At 39.1% G+C, this 22,311-nt stretch overlaps 1 protein-coding gene across 1 annotated transcript; it reads right to left on the reverse strand.

The window, feature by feature from the left end:
• Positions 1–865: 865 nt before the first annotated feature.
• Positions 866–18,808, reverse strand: LOC121382259 (armadillo repeat-containing protein 6-like). The gene is made up of 6 exons (XM_041511815.1): positions 18,641–18,808; positions 11,446–11,564; positions 10,248–10,908; positions 9,300–9,445; positions 7,216–7,485; positions 866–3,808 (listed from the first exon to the last, which is right to left on the reverse strand). Exons 2-6 carry the CDS (start codon positions 11,560–11,562, stop codon positions 3,596–3,598), a joined length of 1,407 nt encoding a protein of 468 aa, XP_041367749.1. The 5' UTR covers positions 11,563–11,564; positions 18,641–18,808; the 3' UTR covers positions 866–3,595.
• Positions 18,809–22,311: the final 3,503 nt, after the last annotated feature.

Genomic DNA, 22,311 nt, shown 5'->3' on the forward strand with positions numbered 1-22,311 from the left:
TGGGCAGGCACTGGTTGGAATGTGAAAAATAAGACCACTAGGGATGTGATCAATCGTATCACCACAAAGCTACATCCCGACCTCCCCAAGTCAAGTTTGTTATGTTTAACACCACCACATATACTTATTATCATCAGCTATTGGAAGTTAAATATTTGGCAATTCTGACAATGTCATATAGTCTTCAGAAGAAGCCCATATTTTTCCATTTATAGCAAGGAATCTTAAAAATAATCTGTACTTTCCAACAGACAAGACAGCACATCCCATGGCCATTGATACACTTTATGGGGCACTGTTTGGGTTGAGGGGAAAACCCAATCAGAGGGAATTCGATATTATGACTAAAAAAAAGAAGAAAAAAAGAAAGAAGAGTAGTTTGTTTTATTTAACGACGCCACTAGAACACACTGATTTTTTATCTTATCATCGGCTATTGGACGTCAAACATATGGTCATTATGACAGGTTTTTTTAGAGAAAACCCGCTGTCGCCACATAGGCTACTCTTTTACAACAGGCAACAAGGATCTTTTATTTGCACTTCCCAGAGGCAGGATAGCACAAACCATGACCTTTGTTGAACCAGTGATGGATCACTGGTCGGTGCAAGTGGTTTACACCTACCCATTGAGCCTTGCGAAGCACTCACTCAGGGTTTGAAATCGGTATCTGGATTAAAAATCCCATGCCTTGACTGGGATCCGAACCCAGCATCTACCAGTCTGCAGACCGATGGCCTAACTACGACGCCACCGAAGCAGGATATTATGACTCAAGTTGAAGGTTTGTATGTTTAACAGCTACTACATTAGTTAACATGGCATATCTTTAAAACTGCTACACAGAACACGCAACACAAAAAGGGGTTTTAACAAATATTTATTAAAAAATTAATGGAAAAAATAACTCATTATACACATACAGTATTTACACATTTTACATGTGCAGAAAAAAGCAAGCTAATTCAAACAAACCTACTTAATAAAATATTTAAAGAAAAATATATATTTGGTACAACGAAAGGAAAGGAATATTTGTTCAACAACACCCTAGCACATTTTAGACTACAGTCTAGGTTACTAACAATAAATCAGCAAGGGATCTTTATATGATCTCCCCACAGACAGGACAGGTCACAGGCTTTAATCATAAATGTACCCCTCTTGAAAAGGATTCCATGAACACGCAAAATGAGTCAATTTGATATAAAATTGCATGTTTTTTGTCCCAGGAAATCTCAGCGAAGTCAGTTCAGGTGACATGGTTATAGTCCAGCATGTTGAATCTGTGTCATTGTAACAATTCAGTTTTTTCATGTTTGGACAAGCTAATGGTAATTGAAGGTAGAAGAGTAATTTATCGTACTTGTTAACAATGTGGTTTGGTTTGTTATGTACCAATTTTATACAAGAGTTGATCTAGTGAAACAAGTATTATCACAGATTAACATTGTGTAGCATTTTACGTCTAAATTTTAGGATCACGCTCGTATGCTACAATTCTCTCCTTTCCATTGTTCTTCCAACTTATTGCACCTCAGACGAGTGCTCTACCACTGAGCTACATCCAACCTCTTGGGACGAAGGATAACTTCGTTTATTATGTAGGGCAACGACCCCAGTATTTGACCACTTAAGAAAGGATTACAACAGGTTCATTTTATTGGCATTTGCCAATATTTGTTTTTCTTCATAAATACTTATTGGCAATGCTATCCAAGTTTTGTGCATGCGCTATATGCCGACTAGAGTAAGTTTGAGTGCCGCAAGGAACAGTATGCAGTATTCGACCAGCTAACCCAGTATTCCACCACTTTCTAATTAACTAATAAAACTAAACTCTGAAGTTTATTTTATAGTAAATGCATCATATATCAAACAACTAAATTCAAAAAGTGTTGATTTTAACAACTGTAACACATACTCATGCATTCACGCACGCACATGCTTATATACGCATTCACACGCACAATTACTTTCTGATAAACAGTCTCTTTGGTCCTATCTTAATTTACAAATAATGATATTAGACTGAAAATAAAAGAAAACATAATTGCATAATTCCTGACAAACAGGACATAAAAGTAATAAATTTGTGGTTCTTGGGAGTTTATTTTGGGAATGTATCTGTTTAGAACGTTGCTATACATTAATAACTGACACAAGACGTTGAGAACTGAACATCAAATTTATGTAACCTTTTAACAGGTCAGCGGCCACGATGCAAGAGTGTTGGGCGGAAGTCACGTCAGACCCCCTGTCTTTCTAATTACCGTAATGTCTCTAATAGTCCGTAGTAGGCTGACACTACAGTATCCTCAAGCTTTTCTATTGGTCGAATACTGGGGCAACTCTCTATCATATGCCATTATTTGATCACGTGGTCACGTGATCGAAATTATAATGACTGAGGTCACATTGCATTGCCAGCTCCATTTGATTATACATAAAAACATTAAAGACATTTTTAAAGATTTCAAATGGATTAAAAGTATTGCAAATGTTCGGGGGATGTTGGATGGTGTAATAACATGCTATAAAAATGGCCGACGTTCATATTATCACTATAGAGGATGAATATACATTCAGGGATTTACCGGACGCACAAAACTTGCGTATAGGATGCATTAAAACTTAACTGGACCCGCAAAAATAGAGATACTGCGTCCTGTGGGACGCATAAAATATCCGACATTTTCAGTAACCCTGTCCACTATCAAAGATCGATCATTCTGTGTAACACACTATTTCTTTTCTACCTATAAACTGCGTATTCAAATGGGGATTCCCCATATCGAAAACAAAAAGTTTTAATCTCTGGGAACACTGTGTCTTTATCCTTTGCTGCGCTTAATCGGGTAAAGTTGGTACTTTCCGGAAAGAGGTCGCGGATTTGCGATCATTCGGAACTTCTCGTCAACAGGCCGAACACAATCGGAAATTCCCGGGCGAATAAAACAAATTGGTTAAATGTTCTGATTTGCATTAACATACAAGTAGCACGATTTATAAACAACGCATGGTATTGTGAGTATCATTTAGCTTGCAGGAAATGATTCAAATAATAATACAGATCAAAGTGAAATGTTGATTTTGAAAGAATAAACAATGAATACCGACATTGATTTCCCGAAAGGAAAAACAACAACAACAACACAGCTTGTTAAATTTACTTTAATGAAACATATAGTATACACGTGATTTGTTGTCTGCAGCTCTCTGTCGTTTGTGTGGTTTTGGGACCCTTTGTTTTCAGGTTGGGACCCCCAGAAAAGAAAGAGGCGAGTCCAAGGGACCCCCATTTCAGAAAAACAAGGTAAATCCCTGTACATTTACGTTCATTCACATGGTTATCGTCTGCTATTGCGTTTCTGGAAGAAAGAATGTTCACCCTGTCGCGTATGTTCAAAATACTTTGAGAAAATCTATATACTATTCAGTTTAAATGAGTATGTTAATTAATTAAATACACTGGTCGAATACTAGGTACTGGTCGAATACTGGGGTAACTGCCCTACCAATTTTATAGAAGAGATTTAAATAACTTTTATCACAGATTAACATTGTGTAGCGTTTTACGCCTACATTTTAGGATCATGCTCGTATGCTATGATTCTCTCCTTTCCACAGTTCTTTCAGTTCCACTTTACAGCCGAGATCACGGAGTGCTGCCTTCGCCTCGTCCCCACAGATCGGGTGTTTGGATATCGCTTCGTTAATCAACTCCTCGGCACCAAGTGCTAGTACCTGGTCACAATACTCGCGCTCCCGGGCAACAAGGTTTCGCAGAGCCATACAGGCTGATTTCTGAAGAGAGAAAGAGAAAACATATGTAATGAAAATCGAATGAGTTTTTACAAACTGATCAATTTTAAACATTTGATGCAATTTTTACATCTGTCAATGTAAGACATGGTGACTTGACAGGGAAAAGTTTATTTTCAAAATCTTGATAAGCAATATTTCTGGTCAATTGAAAATTTATTAGCAACTATTGCTTAATGTTTTAAAATTGTGCAGCTATCTCTGAAATTTGCATAGCAAATCGCAATGCGATACTGAACAAAATGTTCACGGCTTGACCGGAATACATATCACTTTTGTTTAACGACACCACTAGATTACAATGATTTGGTAATTCTGACATATAGTCTTAGAGAGGAAACCCGCTACAATTTGTTATTAGTAGCAAGGGGTCTTTCATATGTACTATACCAGTTAGGACAATACATACCACAGCCATGGATATACAAGTCGTGATGTACTGGCTGGAACGAGAAATAGCCCAATGGCCCCACTGACAGGGATTGATCCTAGACCGACCACGCATTAAGCTAGCACTTTACCACTGGGCTACATCCCTACTTTCATGTTTAATTTAACCCCAGCATGTAAAATAGAATATATTGTGAGTTCCTCATCAAAGATCATACACAAGAACAGTTTTCAGGCGGAACTAAAATGTGGCATTCATTAAAAATCCAATATTGCTTTTACATAATTATATGCACTTTCTAACAGACAAGATTCATCTACAGAGAACATGTTAGAAGTCAAGGGGAAGGGGCAGTGACTCTTTGACCAATCACAAATCTACTCTTGACAGCTATTTGTTACCTGCTGCAAAGGAAGAAAATGGTTTATTTAACGACGCACTCAACACATTTATACGGTTATATGGCGTTGGACATATGGTTAATCTGTAACAAAGAATAATAATAAAAATGAGAGCATATAAATGATCCCTTGCTGCATTAGAAATTTTTTTAGCAGGTTTCCTCTGTTGACTACATGTTAGAATTACCAAATGTCTGACATGCAATAGCCGATGATTACTTAATCAATGTTCTCTAGTGGTGTCGTTAATTAAAAATAACTAAAACTTAAATAATTGCAATACCAACTGCAGCTGTGTAATAAAGATCAGTTTTAAATAGTGCAATACCAACCTGCAGCTGTGTAATAAAGATCAGTTTTAAACAGTGCAACACCAACCTGCAGCTGTGTAATAAAGATCAGTTTTAAACAGTGCAACACCAACCTGCGGCTGTGTAATAAAGATCAGTTTAAAACAGTGCAACACCAACCTGCGGCTGTGTAATAAAGATCAGTTTTAAACAGTGCAACACCAACCTGCGGCTGTGTAATAAAGATCAGTTTAAAACCGAGCTACACCAACCTGCAGCTGTGTAATAAAGATCAGTTTTAAACAGTGCAACACCAACCTGCGGCTGTGTAATAAAGATCAGTTTAAAACCGAGCTACACCAACCTGCGGCTGTGTAATAAACATCAGTTTTAAAACCGTGCAACACCGACCTGCAGCCGTGTAATAAACATCAGTTTTAAACAGTGCAATACCGACCTGCAGCCATGTAATAAACATCAGTTTTAAACAGTGCTACACCGACCTGCAGCTGTGTAATAAACATCAGTTTTAAACAGTGCTATACCGACCTGCAGCTGTGTAATAAACATCAGTTTTAAACAGTGCTACACCGACCTGCAGCCGTGTAATAAACATCAGTTTTAAACAGTGCTACACCGACCTGCAGCCGTGTAATAAACATCAGTTTTAAACAGTGCAACACCGACCTGCAGCCGTGTAATAAACATCAGTTTTAAACAGTGCTACACCGACCTGCAGCAGTGTAATAAACATCAGCTTTAAACAGTGCAACACCGACCTGCAGCCGTGTAATAAACATCAGTTTTAAACAGTGCTACACCGACCTGCAGCTGTGTAATAAACATCAGTTTTAAACAGTGCAATACCGACCTGCAGCCGTGTAATAAACATCAGTTTTAAACAGTGCAATACCGACCTGCAGCCATGTAATAAACATCAGTTTTAAACAGTGCTACACCGACCTGCAGCTGTGTAATAAACATCAGTTTTAAACAGTGCAACACCGACCTGCAGCCGTGTAATAAACATCAGTTTTAAACAGTGCAATACCGACCTGCAGCCGTGTAATAAACATCAGTTTTAAACAGTGCTACACCGACCTGCAGCTGTGTAATAAACATCAGTTTTAAACAGTGCTACACCTACCTGCAGCTGTGTAATAAACATCAGTTTTAAACAGTGCAACACCGACCTGCAGCCGTGTAATAAACATCAGTTTTAAACAGTGCTACACCGACCTGCAGCTGTGTAATAAAGATCAGTTTTAAACAGTTCAATGCTAAACCGACCTGCAGCTGTGTAATAAAGATCAGTTTTAAACAGTGCAACACCGACCTGCAGCTGTGTAATAAACATCAGTTTTAAACAGTGCAACATCGACCTGCAGCTGTGTAATAAACATCAGCTATAAACAGTGCAACACCGACTTGCAGCTGTGTAATAAAAATCAGTTTTAAACAGTGCAATACCAACCTGCAGCTGTGTAATAAAGATCAATTTTAAACAGTGCAATACCAACCTGCAGCTGTGTAATAAAGATCAGTTTTAAACAGTGCAACACCGACCTGCAGCTGTGTAATAAAGATCAATTTTAAACAGTGCAATACCAACCTGCAGCTGTGTAATAAAGATCAGTTTTAAACAGTGCAACACCGACCTGCAGCTGTGTAATAAACATCAGTTTTAAACAGTGCAACACCGACCTGCAGCCGTGTAATAAACATCAGTTTTAAACAGTGCTACACCGACCTGCAGCTGTGTAATAAACATCAGTTTTAAACAGTGCTACACCGACCTGCAGCTGTGTAATAAACATCAGTTTTAAACAGTGCTACACCGACCTGCAGCTGTGTAATAAACATCAGTTTTAAACAGTGCTACACCGACCTGCAGCTGTGTAATAAACATCAGTTTTAAACAGTGCAACACCGACCTGCAGCCGTGTAATAAACATCAGTTTTAAACAGTGCTACACCGACCTGCAGCTGTGTAATAAAGATCAGTTTTAAACAGTTCAATGCTAAACCGACCTGCAGCTGTGTAATAAAGATCAGTTTTAAACAGTGCAACACCGACCTGCAGCTGTGTAATAAACATCAGTTTTAAACAGTGCAACATCGACCTGCAGCTGTGTAATAAACATCAGCTATAAACAGTGCAACACCGACTTGCAGCTGTGTAATAAAAATCAGTTTTAAACAGTGCAATACCAACCTGCAGCTGTGTAATAAAGATCAATTTTAAACAGTGCAATACCAACCTGCAGCTGTGTAATAAAAATCAGTTTTAAACAGTGCAATACCAACCTGCAGCTGTGGTTCGGTTTTGTGTATCTTCATTGCCTGGATGACATGGTGGTGCCCGCCACACGCCATCACCTTGGCAGCATGGTGCGGATTGCGCAGGACGATGGTGGTGATGGCGGCACACGCAGCTTCAGCTATCGAAGGGTTAGCCTGGTGCTTGATCAACGCCTCCACAACGAACTCCACCCCACCAGCCCTGACGATTGCAACCTTCACGTTGTCATTCCGAGCCAGAGCTTTCAGTACTATTAGCACGTGCCTTGTTAAATACTGTGAATAGAAAACAGAAATATAAACCAAAAGTAATGTTTAATGACAGTCAATACACTGTTAAATCAGCAAAGGAAAAAATATTTGTTTTAACCCACATTCGGCTTATTTGGTGTCATGGTTAAGCCATCGAACATAAGGCTGGTACATGTCGATACAGGGTTCGCAGCCCAGTACCGGCTCTCACCCAGAACAAGTTTTAACGACTTAGTGGGTTGGTGTAAAACCACTACACCCTCTTCTCTCTCACTAACCACTAACAACTAACCCACTGTCCTGGACAGATAGCCCAGATACATGTAGCTGATGTGTGTTCCCAGGACCGCGTGCTTGAACCTTATATAAGCACAAAAATAAAGTTGAAATGAAAATATTTGGTGTCTAACATATAGTTATTTATAAACATCTGTAGAATGTTTAAGAGGGTGACCTAGACTGGATTTTGCACCTAAGTAACAACTGTTAAATGTGATGAAAGAAGATAATGGTATGGCTCCTGCACACACTACCACCACCCTCCCCCACCCAGCCATTAGACATCTTAATACATGGTATGTGTGACGGAATAAGAGGAGAAACATGGCTATTCTCACCATCAATTACATGTAACAGCAAGCTTAGTGTTCATTCACATGTAGTTTGACATACAGGATAGCACATACCAAGTTTTGATTTATCAGTCATGTAAAGCACAATTATAATACAAATCCATCGAGAGAGATACATTCTTCAACTATCACACCACAGGTATACATATAAATTATTGTTAATTATCAAATGTCCATATACATGTAATTATGTTTTAATTTGAACCTATTAAATGTTTTTGTGAAGTGACATTAATATAGGCCAGTGGCTTGTTTGCCAATCCACTTTTACTAAAAATAAATAGTTTAAACCAAATATATGCTCTTATACTGAATTAAATCTCACAATGAAAACGAAAGAAGAAATATATTAAACATTATAAACTAGTTTTAAGTTTTAGAATGATCAGAAATCAATATGACTGAAAGTGGTCTTTTTTTTCAGACCAACTACGTACAAGTTAGTTTTAAGTATACGCATATACATTGAGTAGCCATCTTAATACATTTTCAATGTAAGCGAACAAGTGTGCCTCACTAGCAGAAATCTGGTCTGTTGATAATATATATATATATATATATATATATAGATAGATCATTACCAGAGTGCGTTTCAGTATTGTCAGTATATATCAAGATTAAAAATTGTAAATGCGTGCCTCTGGTGAGCATAATACATTATTTGTATTCCCAATATATGATACTGACAATACCGAAACACATGACGGTAGTAATCTCTTTATCATATAATCTCAAGCTTAATACAAAGTGTTTTTGTAAACTGTATATGCAACATTAATTCCAGTCAGCCATTACTCGATATTCAGATGAGATAAGAATATGTGACACAGTGTCTTTTTGAATGGAAATGACGTCAAACTTGAATGATGTCATTTTGAATATCCTTACATAAAAAGGATATGTAGTGCTTAATGGGTTTTTTTAATGCTGGACAGCTTTTAGTATAAAGTTTTAATTGAAATGTTTTTGTTTGACCGAATACATGTATGAATGCATACGTCAGTTATGGATTGATTAAATGTCAATAAATGTGCTGTGACCTCAAACAATTTACATCTACATTTGCAAAGTTATCAAATTCTCAAAGTATGTGATCTGAAAAATATCCCATACTTTCATTACACTGGATATGCCAGCTATTATATGATATTATATAAACATATATATATATACATGTATGTAAAACATGAAGTCATGAAATATTACCTTATCTTTCAAACTTTGTTGAAATGTTTTTAAAATGAGGTTCAATCCACCAAGTTCCATGACTGTTTGGCAAAATTCATCTCGTACTGCCAGACTGGCCAGAGTAGAAAACGATTCACCCAGAACACTCTTGTTATCCTTGTAATCTAAGTAATAATAAAAAATTTAAAAATCAGATACATTAATTTATTATAAACATGGCTAGCTCTGGATGAGCGAAATATTTCGCCAAATTGTCTATTAAACTTCAAAAATTGCAGAAATCAACAGTTATTTTCTTTAAAATGTCAATTATTACATGAAATTATTTCGTGAAATTAAAATATAATTTGTCAACTGCTTTCAAAATTTGCGAATGCCAGAGCTAGCCCTGATAAAATACTTTTACTGATGAAAGTTATATATTTTAAAACTATATAATATATTACTTTTGAGATATCAATAAGTTTTCTCAAAGATTAAAAAATCCACATAACTGTAGTTTCAATATACTGGTAGTTTTACACAGCATTTTGTTTCTTCATAGCATATAATACTTCTTAAAGGAGCTTCATTAAAGTTCTTAATAAGTATTTAATTATTTTAACACAGTTTTAATATACATGTTACAACTATACATTCAAAACGCTAATAAAACATTTATAACCACTTCAAAATAATAATAAAAAATTTACTATTAGCAGAACATTATAAAATTGGAAAATATTATCTAAAGAAAAGAGATTAAATGGTTGATGATATCACTCTTGAGTTGCACCTTATGACTACCTGTAACTTTGTGTGAATTTTACTTACATACGCTGCTCAATTTCCAAAAGTGTATAATTAAAAAAAATAAAAAATGTTCAAGTGACATTTCCATTGATATGGGTTTTTTTCTAAAAAGAATATAACACCTTCCCTCCAGTATCATGTTTGTATGCTTTTAACAGAGAATGAGCCCATTACCTTCACAAATGCCAAGAATTGTTTTCAGAGCATTTCCTTCCGTAACAATCAGCTTGGCATTATCGTAAGACTTCCCGAACGGAACCCGAATATCATCATCCAGAGTGAGGACTCTGAAGCAGCCACAAACTTCTTTAACGACCCCAGGGGATTTCTTAAATGTCGACAACAATTCAGACAACTCTGTAACCAGTTTCTTCTCGACGTACCGCTGTCTGTTTTTCTCGTGTTTAACACAAGTCAACTTGATGGCTCTCAACACAAGCTCGAGAATGCCTGCATCAGAGTTGTGAGTGCCAAGAAGGCTCAAAAGCAGATCCGTGCCCGCGTCATCAAGGACGTCTGGCTGTCCGTTAACTAGAGAACAGAAACACTTCAACGCAGACTTCAGGACTTCACTGTTGTCTTTGTATTTATCCATCGCTTTCATCAACACAGAATTGCCATTGTTGGTTCCTGCTAAACACCGCCGAGCCAAGTCAATGTCACACTCCGATCTGACAGCATCTAGTAGCTGGATTATCTCTCCATCAGAAGGAGATTCCTTCAGTTTCTGTGAAAGTGTCTCGAGGGCTGCTACAACGGGATGAACGGCTGGTTTCTCACCATCTCCCCCGGTATACATTGAGGCATCTTTTACAATATTGTCCAAGCCGACTCCCTGAAAATTGAAATGAAAAACCCCCCACATATGTACATTCATGTGTATACAAACTGTACAAAAGGGTGAGGGAGGGTGTTAATGCCATGGTACACATTTTAAACAAATAAATATGCTTAGGAAAATATTGCTTGCAAAATCTATTTTTGATGTAGCCTTAAGAAGGCAGAAAGGGTGGGCAAAATTAGGTTAAGTTTTTAAACATTTATGAAAATTAGGATCTCCACAAGTCCAAATGACTGGACTCGAGTATCCGAGGGTTAAACTCGACACGGACCCGAGTACCCGACACTTACACTAGATGATGATGAGATTAAGGAATAAAGATAAATAGCATTATGCATCTTAATTCCAGCGCTGAACATGGATGCTAAATCATGTTATTGTATTGCATTTAGAAACAAGTTGATATGTTCAGCATTGTGAAGGACGGACAGCCAGTTTAAAAAGAGAAACTAGCACATGATCTTATAATTATTGTGTAACTTGTATCGTTGAACAAAGAACAAAGAACAAAGTTTTGTCTCCGACACGAACCTGGGACTGGAACTGCTCCACAGCGTCCTGTACAGCCTCCTCAACATCCATCTCAAACTCCTGCATGTTCTCACGCACCACATCGTCAAACGTCTGCTGGCTTATCTGCTTGGCCATCTCTGAAACATCAGCAACAGTAAATAAAAGCATGTTTAACTGACACATGTACAGTATGGTACATCAATGTGATTAAAATCAGCTCCACTGGGTCTTTAATTACCAGTGGATCTGAAAGCACTGTGGTTATAGTACAGACATCTGTATATCAATCTGATTAAAATCAGCTCCACTGGGTCTTTAATTACCAGTGATCTGAAACACTGTGGCTATAGTACAGACATCTGTACACCAATCTGATTAAAACCAGCTGCACTTTAATTATCAGTGGATCTGAAAGCATTGTGGCTATAGTACAGACATCTGTACACCAATCTGATTAAAACCAGCTCCACTGGGTCTTTAATTACCAGTGGATCTGAAAGCACTGTGGCTGTAGTACAGACATATGTACATCAATCTGATTAAAATCAGCGCCACTGGGTCTTTAATTACCAGTGGATCTGACAGCACTGTGGCTATAGTACAGATATCTGTACATCAATCTGATTCAAACCAGCTCCATTGGATCTTTAATTACCAGTGATCTGAAAGCACTGTGGCTATAGTACAGACATATGTACATCAATCTGATTAAAACCAGCTCCATTGGGTCTTTAATTACCAGTGGATCTGAAAGCACTGTGGCTATAGTACAGACATATGTACATCAATCTGATTAAAATCAGCTCCACTGGGTCTTTAATTACCAGTGGATCTAAAAGCGCTGTGGCTATAGTACAGATATCTGTACATCAATCTGATTAAAACCAGCTCCATTGGGTCTTTAATTACCAGTGGATCTGAAAGCACTGTGGCTATAGTATAGACATATGTACATCAATCTGATTAAAATCTGCTCCACTGGGTCTTTAATTACCAGTGGATCTGAAAGCACTGTGGCTATAGTACAGACATCTGTACATCAATCTGATTAAAACCAGCTTTTCTGGGTCTTTAATTATCAATGGATCTGAAAGCACTGTGGCTGTAGTACAGACATATGTACATCAATCTGATTAAAAGCAGCTCCACTGGGTCTTTAATTACCAGTGGATCTGAAAGCACTGTGGCTATAGTACAGACATATGTACATCAATCTGATTAAAATCAGCTCCATTGGGTCTTTAATTACCAGTGGATCTGAAAGCACTGTGGCTATAGTACAGACATATGTACATCAATCTGATTAAAATCAGCTCCATTGGGTCTTTAATTACCAGTGGATCTGAAAGCACTGTGGCTATAGTACAGACATATGTACATCAATCTGATTAAAATCAGCTCCATTGGGTCTTTAATTACCAGTGATCTGAAAGCACTGTGGCTATAGTACAGACATATGTACATCAATCTGATTAAAATCAGCTCCACTGGGTCTTTAATTACCAGTGGATCTAAAAGCACTGTGGCTATAGTACAGACATATGTACATCAATCTGATTAAAATCAGCTCCATTGAGTCTTTAATTACTTACCAGTGGATCTGATAGATAGATAGATAACTACTTTAACGTGCTCATATACCACTAGGGTTTCGAACACGCCCATCCCGAGTCAGACCTCCGATAAGATTGGTGGTCCGACTCGGAATGGGGGGAGGGGGAGGGTAGAGTTAAAAATGGGCAGAATTTTGAAAATAGCAATTACTAAAAAAAGTTCATAGAATTTATAAAAAAATACTTGGCCAAATATTTATATAATTTGGAGCTGAAAGCACTCCATATACCGCCACAGGCCAGCGGAGATTATTTGAATCAGATTGTATGTACATGTACATGTACATGTAGGAATAAATTATGTAGACAATTTACCTGCTACTTTGATAATGTTTTTATTTTCACTGATGAAATACAGCAGGTGTGTGGTTAAAGCCAACCACACCAATTTTAATTTTTCTATATATTTCCCGGGGCACGATTTGACCCCCTCTTGTGAACTTCATTCACAACCGTCTAGACCCCCTTGCAAACATTCCTGTACATGCACCTGCACGAACTGTTTTTAACAATTGTTTTATCAAATAAATACTTCAAGTTACACAGGGTATACAGTAATAAAAGCCACTTTTGTAAAGGGGTAAACCACTCCCAAATTTTACCCGGCTAATAAATTGCCTGGGAACAACAATAAAAATGTATAAAATCAGTTGAGAACAACCAAGAGTGTGTACTCATTTTTGTAAAACAACAAAAAAGGAAGGGATGCATCACAATTAACACAAAAGCAAACAATCTGACAAATAATGTGCTTGTTCTTCCAAAAGAATACCCACATTTTTAAAAACATAATGACTGGGGCCATTTATACATTCCATAATGCTATTTTTGTCAAAAAGTAGACACCTCTGGCCCCCTCCTATGTAATACAATACCATAAAATATTTGCCTGCAGCCCCCCCCCCCCCCCACTTTAAACTTTAGGGTTAGAGTAAGGTTCTCTCTTTCTATCAATAAAATGGGGGGGTGGGGGGTGGATAAGCAGGCAGATATCTTCCCACCCACCACCTGTAATGCCACATATCCATCTGCAGCCCCCCCCCCCCCCCCCCGAACTTTAGAGTTAGAGTTAGTCCCGGTAAGATTCTCTTTTTCTATCAATACAATGGAGGTTGGGTGGGGCAAGCAGTTAAGATCCGGATTCCCAGACGGTAGGCTGACTGGATTCATGCAGGCCCTAATCTGGCGAAATGAGCATTTTTTCCACCAAAAGTCTGGTCAAGTCACTGACTTATTAGCAGTAGTGAGTGTAACGATAGTTCGTAATCACACAGACACGCGTACAAGTATACAAGATGGTGGAAGTTTTATTGACCCTTTTGTGTACAAATGTACGACGTCATACACTACTCAAAAGAATTTAAGGGTCAAAAATTTATAACCAAATAAGTTTCAGAGTGTATTAGATTGATGATGTAAACTACACCAATTTTTTTATTTATTGTTCCATATTTACAAAAAAACACAAATAAACGTCACTGTATACAAGAAAGTCACATGACATGCTGTCAAAGTTGAAGGTTGTCAAACATGGATTTTACACATTAGAACATTCTTTTAATAGTGTGTGAATCCACCCCTGGCGCAAATACACTCGACACATCGTTGCCTCATGCTGTTGATCAGACGTCTGAAGAACTCTTGGTGAATGGCCTGCCACTCTGCCATAAGAAGTTGACCCAGATCATGAAGGTTGGCCGGAGGGGCATGGTTATCCCGAACTCTCATGCCTATTTCGTCCCAGGCGTCTCTATTGGGGCCAAGTCAGGCGAATATGCTGGCCAATCCATCCTGGCGATACCTTGTTGTCTGAGAAAGTCCGTTACCACCCTGGCGCGGTGGGGTCTGGCATTGTCATCTTGCAGAACTGCCCCGCCGCCAATCTGCTGAAGGCCTGGGAGAACCAACGGCCGGATAATCTCATTCAGATAGCGGATTCCATTCAGATTGCCATCCACCACATAGAGGGGGGTCCTGTGGTGGATAGAGATGCCGCCCCACACCATGACGCTGCCACCACCGAACCAGTGACGTTGTCTAACGTTAACGTCAGCGAAGCGCTCCCCAGGACGTCTGTAGACATGAACCCGACCGTCGTTGAACTGGAGACTAAACCTGGACTCATCAGTGAACATCACTCGACCCCACTGAACACGTTGCCACCGCAGATGAAGCGTGCACCAGTGACGTCTGGCCGTTCTGTCACATGGTAGGAGTGGTGGTCAGCCAGCCTGGCAAATCTTGATAGTGTGTCTGCGACAACCAAACTCTTGCCAGGCATGTGCTCTGCCACAGGAGTGAACTTCATCATCCTGATGAGTAGTCTCTGTATTCTGGGTGGCACTTGGTCGATGTCTTTCTTGTTGATGATGGGTACCAGTGGCTTGTAGTCCGTGATCAGCCGAATCTTTGAAGTCCAATGAGATATTTCTGGAATTTCTTACAAGTCCAGACACTAGCGAGACACTCTTTTTCGATCTGAGCGTAACGCTTTTCCGTATCACTCAAGAGTTCTACAGCAAAAGGCAACAGGCTTCAACTCTGTTCCATGTTCTTGTAGAAGTATCCCTCCGATGTCGTAGCTGCTTGCGTCTGCACTCACGATGACAGGCTTTGTCACATCGTAGAACGCCAGGTTCGGTGGTAAGGAAATCTGCTTCTTCACGTTCTGAAAGGCTTCTTTCTGACTGTGATCCCATGTCCACACAGTATCAGATATCAGCAGACTGTTTAGTGGCTGAAGGATGTCTGAGAGGTTTGGCACATACTTTTCCAGAAAGTTCACCATACCAAGAAACTGTTTTAGCTCGGACACATTTGTTGGAGCTTTCATGTCATTGATTGCCACAACCTTCTTCGGATCAGGTAGGGTTCCTTCGCCTGTGATCATGTTGCCGAGAAATTCCACACTTTCCTGGTGGAAGATGCATTTTGCTTTGTTCAGTTTCATTCCTGAAGACTTGATTCTTGCGAGGACCTGGTCCAGTCTGGAGACATGCTCTTCTGTTGAACTGCCCCAGATGATGATGTCAACTGCGGAGACTTCTACTCCGACGATTCCGCAGAGAAGTTCCTTCATCTTGCGTTGACAAATTTCACTGGCACTTGTAATTCCAAATGGCAGTCTTTTGAAGTAGAATCGTCCGAATGGAGTTATGAAAGTTGTCAGCTTTGCACTCTCTAGTTCAAGTTCAAATTGCCAGAAGCAGTTGGACAAGTCTAACTTGGAGAAGACTTTTGCCCCCGCCATCTTCGCGGATATGTCATCCAATGTCGGTAGGATGTATCTCTCGCGAACTACAGCTTCGTTCAGTCTTTTCAGATCCACACAGATTCTGAGACTTCCATTCTTCTTGGTTGCTGGCACAATTGGAGCACACCATTCTGTAGCTTCTGTGATACTGGCAATGACATCATTTTCTTCCATCCTCTTCAGCTCGGCTTCCACTTTTGGTAGCATAGGAATGGCGATCTACCGCGCTGTTTGGACGCTGAATGGTTGAGCATTGTCTTTCAGTTTGATCTTGATGGGTTCCCCCTTCATCAGACCAATGTCACCAAACACATCGTTGGTAACTTCTTCGACCCTTTTGACGAATCCCATACTTGATGCTGCACTTCTGCCGAGTAGACAGTCAACTGCATTCGACACGACGAAGATCCTGATGTTGTGCACCTGTTGTCTTACATTGACTCTGGCAATGAACTGACCTATGCACGACAGCAATCCTCCAGGACTGTTCAGACGAATCTTCACACTCAGCAGTTTTGGTCGCGGACACAATGAGCGGAACACTTTCTCAGAAATCACTGTTGTGTCAGCACCTGTGTCAATCTTAAAAGTTCAGGTCTTTTCCACCAATATCCAGGTACACTCCACGGTTGTTCATCTTCAGAGGTAGGAGTTTCGATAGTCCCGAGATAGAATTCTTCAATGTCTTCTGTGGACTCGTCAACATCCTCAACAGCGTGAGTGACTTCATGAACGGATTTCGTGAAACATGCCAGTTCGAAATGTCCAACACATGAACATCGGTTGCATCTTGCACTACTCGCGGGACACTGTTGAGGACCATGCAGGTACGTGCATTTAGAACATGGCTTCAATCCGGTGCCTTTGTTTCCATGGTTACGTGACTGATTCAGTGGTTTACCTCTTCTGGACGTGCCAGGTTTTCCATCTTGTGACTGTAATTTCTTGTATCGTGCACTGTGTGACGATACTGCATCCAAATTCTGTGGATTGTTCAGAGAAACATTCTGCTATTTCACAAGTTCATAGTGGTGTGACATTTTAATGGCAGTGTTCAAGGTTAAATCAGACTTCATTTGCAGTTTCTGCGACAATTCTTTGTCCAAAATTCTGATGACAATTCGATCGCGAATTTGTTCTTCCTTCTTATCACCAAAATCACATTTTTCTGCAATTTGGTAAAGATGTCTGATATAGGCTTCCATACTTTCGTCTGGCATTTGATTGCGTTTGTAGAAACATGCCCTCTCGTAAATAATGTTACGTTTTGGAATGAAATGTTCATCAAATTTCGCCATAACCCTGTCATAGTTATTCTTGTGGCCTACTACTTCGAATGTGAATGATTTTAACACGTTTTCCGACTCACGACCCATAGCATAGATTAGTGAACTCACTTGAACCTCGCCGTCTTCTTTGCTGAGTTTCGTCGCCGTGCGGTACCGTGAAAAATGCTGTTTCCATTCCGGCCAGTCGTTTGGCCAGTCGAAATTAAACTGCACAGGTGGGTTAAACTTAGCCATCGTATGGATGTCTTATTTTTTCTTTTTTTTAGTTTAAATCCAATCTGACACCATGTAACGATAGTTCGTAATCACATAGACACGCGTACAAGTATACAAGATGGTGGAAGTTTTATTGACCCTTTTGTGTACAACGTCATATATTAGCCGTATCACGTAATATGCACAGTTCACATGTAGATGTTTATAATCATGACAATGAGAAGTCGAAGTCGCCTTAATATTCTGGACCTAATCCGATTTCAAAAATGAACAGACGTCAGACTTGTTTAGTGTCATAGCTCACTTGACACCTTGTCCCCATAATTATGTCGGACAGCGTTTCGGAAAAATATCCGCCCGGTCCCCCCCTTCACTCCAATGTAAAGAGTGATTTTTTTTTATGGGGATTAGGCCCTATATATGAAATGAATGAAGGGGGGGGGGGGGCCTGATATTTCCCCTAATAAAAAAAAACTGACAACGGCAATGCATGGTTGATAAAAAATAAAAAAACGGGAAAAATATCCGCCCGGTCCCCCCTTCCCCTAACCCTAATTCCAACCCTAACCCCAACCCTAGTCCTAACCCCAGCCATAATCCCAACCCCAACCCGAACCCTAACCCTCAACCCTAACTAAAAATAATAATGGAGGGGACCGGGCGGATATTATACCAAAAAACGGCGGCTACAATGTTCAATTGTTATGTTGTTATAGGGACGAAAATCATAAGGGGTCGGATTTACATACACTGTAACTTAAAAAGCGACTAACATGACCGTCACAAAGCCTTAGACAACAGTCAATGTATTTAAATTTAAATAATAAATAAATGTTGTTTACCGCAAATACTCTCGGACTCTGTCTTTTTAAAACTGTTTTGGTTTTTTTTGTAATACAAATACAATTATGCCGACAAGATCAAAATTGCGCACAACACAAAAATAGTATTTGTCTGCTTTGTACGTCCCTCCTTTCTTGAAATGGTCCGCAGCTAAAAAGAGACAGGACCAGCGTGATCCACGAGTTGGTTAGATACCAATGAAAACACTTCACTTATTATTTATATTTTGGTTATACCTGCGTGTCAAAATAATATCATAGATGACAATTTAATATGTTACTCGAGTTTATTTCTAACGACACACAGCAGAAGGCACGAAACAAGGGGTTGGAGCGGAGAGGAGCAGGTCATAGGGCTTTACGTGCACATTCAGAACAAGCTATTGTAACGCACGCCTGTCATGGGCACAAGAGGAGAGAAGCAAAAAATGCGTTGTTTTTATACCAGTTCAAAATACAGTATATTAATTTATTTGCACACATTAGTAAACCGTTACATAGAGAATACTACATGGGCGGCCGTTAGATATCATTTATCTTACAATGAGTTGTTTAAAAACGTATCCAAAGAGCGAAAAGATACGTTTTTAAACGATGAGTTGTAAGATAAATGGTATCTAATGGACACAAATGTAGTATTCTATTTCTTACATATCTTCAGAAAACAATTTTAAAATAGATTTAAACGCATTTTCCAACTAAAAGCTTTGTATGGCCCCAACAGTGCAACACTTAGGGTGGATTTCTCGTCAACCGCTCAAATATGCAAGGTTTAAACCCACGCTCACGATCACTCAAACCTAGTTCAGTATAAACCACCGATCATTAAAGATCCCATTTCACGTGCGAATTCATTATCTCGCTCAGCAAAACCTGGCTGTTCCATGTTGCGTACATTTCACGTAGGCCCTACCCTTTATTGTTTCTTCTTTCTATCAGGTTATGGCAAACAAAACATTGTAACAATTACAGTTCAGTTATGAACGGGAAATACTGATTGCTTTAATTAATGAACATTGGGATATAAAGTAAAGTTTGTTTTATTTAACGACGCCGCTAGAGCACACCGATTTTTTATCTTATCATCGGCTATTGGACGTCAAACATATGGTCATTCTGACACTGCTCTTAGAGGAAACCCGCTGTCGCCACATAGGCTACTCTTTTTACGACAGGCAGCAAGGGATCTTTTATTTGCGCTTCCCACAGGCAGGACAGCACAAACCATGGCCTTTGTTGAACCAGTTATGGATCACTGGTCGGTGCAAGTGGTTTACACCTACCCATTGAGCCTTGCGGAGCACTCACTCAGGGTTTGGAGTCGGTATCTCGATTAAAAATCCCATGCCTCGACTGGGATCCGAACCCAGTACCTACCAGCCTGTAGACCGATGGCTTGCCACGACGCCACCGAGGCCGGTCAAACATCGGGATATAGTCGAGGATAAACAGAAATCAGATGGCAGAAGCAAAAGGGATTAAGAAAATGTCTGGTCGTCAATAATCAATAAATATAACGCTGACAAAAAACACCCACAACCGAACAACCAAACAAAGAAAGTTAAAGTTTGTTTTGTTTAACGATATCACTAGATCACTAGAGCTTTTGGAATGGATGAATGATACGGCAAAAAAAAAGCATCGGCTATTGGGTGTCAAACAATTGTAAAAAAAAAAGGTATGAATTGATGATCAACAACAATATAAAATTTAAAACAGTGTCAAGAGCTGTGCAAAGTATAAATATCACAAGTATGTTAAAATGTGGTGTATATGAATATGACAGATAGATATACGAAATTTTAAATAAAAGTCAATATGTAAAAAAATTCAAAATAAGTTGTGGGTGAAATCGAAATGATTCCATCACACTGTGTCTCCCAAATACATCTTTTCGCATCTGTTAAACATGATTACACTCCACCAAAAAATGGTCAGTGAATGTGTCACAAGATTATTTCATTCTTTCTCCACCGTCCCCAGGAGGACAGCCACTCTCTCAGGACTGGGTTGACAGAATTAAGCTTGTTTGCAACCGCAACGTTCCAATCATCTTGCCAAGTTGAAAAAAAATATGTTGGTTAATATCATGTTTAAGATCAGTGTAATAATAATAAAAAAACGGCACCTTCGTATCAACATCTCAATTAAGGAATGTTCCAGCTTCATATTTTGTATAGCTTAGAGACATGAAAGTGAGTCTGTAAAAATACTGGTAATATATTGGAAGTCGAATATTTGGTAATTTTAACATGTAGTCTTAGAGAGGAACCCTGCTACATTTTTCCATTAGTAGTTATATTTTATATGCACCACCCCACAGACACGATAGCCCGTACCACGGCCTCTGATATACCAGTTGTGGTGCACTGGCTATAACAATAAATAGCCCAAATGGCCCACAGATGGGGATCTATCCTAGAACGACCGAACACCACGAGGACGTTTTTCCAAAGGGCTGCGTCCCGCCATCCCAAATAATTAAAGGTCTGCTGGAAAAATGTATATATCCTCTACCAATAACTTTGATGATGATGTCACACCGAATGAAAATGGTATGTGTGTATTGTATTGCAGCTACAACCCCTGTGAATTCACTATATGTGAAAATATCTCGTTTGGTATGATCTACCTCATCACCAGAGGGAAATTATACGTATTATCTACATGTATGTGATGCTGCAATAGTCAAACTGTACGGACTATTTGAAATGAACCTGTTGCAAGAAACCTCAATGTCAGTAGTATTTGTTGCATGACTGTAATGTTATGGCCACTGTTTATAAGTTATAATTTATTGCGGAACATAATTTGATAAATGGAATCGTTGCAGGAATTCATATTCACTGTATGCGTAAAATGGGCCAGACCAAAGGTACGTTTCACGATATGGCGATTTTATTGCAATATTTCAAGATCGTCGATATCTAAGTCGGCCATATTTCCATGGATCAAGACCTTAAACGCCCGATTTGGAGGTTTACTTTGAACATGGTTTAAGAAGATTTTGATCCAAGATTCAAATTTGATTTGCAACGAGAAATGAGAATTTTAGATAAGCCGAGTTTGAACCGAGTTTAAACCGCAAATGAGGTTTAAACCGGCGACGAGAAATCGGGCCTTATAGTTAACTTGTACGTCAAAGAGTGATCCAATTCGACCGCATGTTTTTTTCTATCCATTGGATGGTATGGCATTGGTGACCTGGTCATCACACAGAAACAACCAGTTGTATGTCTTTAAAATGTTATTGCACTTATGTGTGTTAACAGTGACTATATGTGTTATAAAAAAAAAAAATGAATGACGTTCTCACCAACGGGTGTGTAAGAAAAACATATTACCAACCAATTAGATTTTGTAGTTCAACGGTTTGATTTCTTATAGACGTTCAAGTTCACTGCGATGTGTGAGAATGTGTGAGAAGTCGTATCTAACTCGTTACAACTCCCACGGTGGACCCCTTGGTTTTTCCCATCCCAACCAGTAGCCACGACTGTAAATCAAAGGTCGTGGTATGCGCCGTCTTATTTGTTAGAACGTGCATATAAAAGATCCTTGCTGCGAATAGAAAGTGCAGAGGGTTTGCATGGAAGACAATTGATTGTGTCAGAATGATCAAATGTTTGACATTCAAAAGCCGATGATTAATCAGTGTACTCAAATAAATG

Source organism: Gigantopelta aegis, chromosome 2 (assembly GCF_016097555.1).
Source record: "Gigantopelta aegis isolate Gae_Host chromosome 2, Gae_host_genome, whole genome shotgun sequence".
In the NCBI taxonomy this organism is placed as follows: Eukaryota; Metazoa; Mollusca; class Gastropoda; order Neomphalida; family Peltospiridae; genus Gigantopelta; species Gigantopelta aegis.

Bases quoted from the DNA above. Each gene is read 5' to 3' on its own strand.
- LOC121382259 (XM_041511815.1), bottom strand. From the start codon at position 11,562: ATGGCCAAGCAGATAAGCCAGCAGACGTTTGACGATGTGGTGCGTGAG. The intron at 10,909-11,445 runs GTTCGTGTCGGA...TTCAATTTTCAG, and splicing joins TGGAGCAGTTCCAGTCCCAG to GGAGTCGGCTTGGACAATAT. The intron at 3,809-7,215 runs GTTGGTATTGCA...TTCTCTCTTCAG, and splicing joins AAACCGAACCACAGCTGCAG to AAATCAGCCTGTATGGCTCT.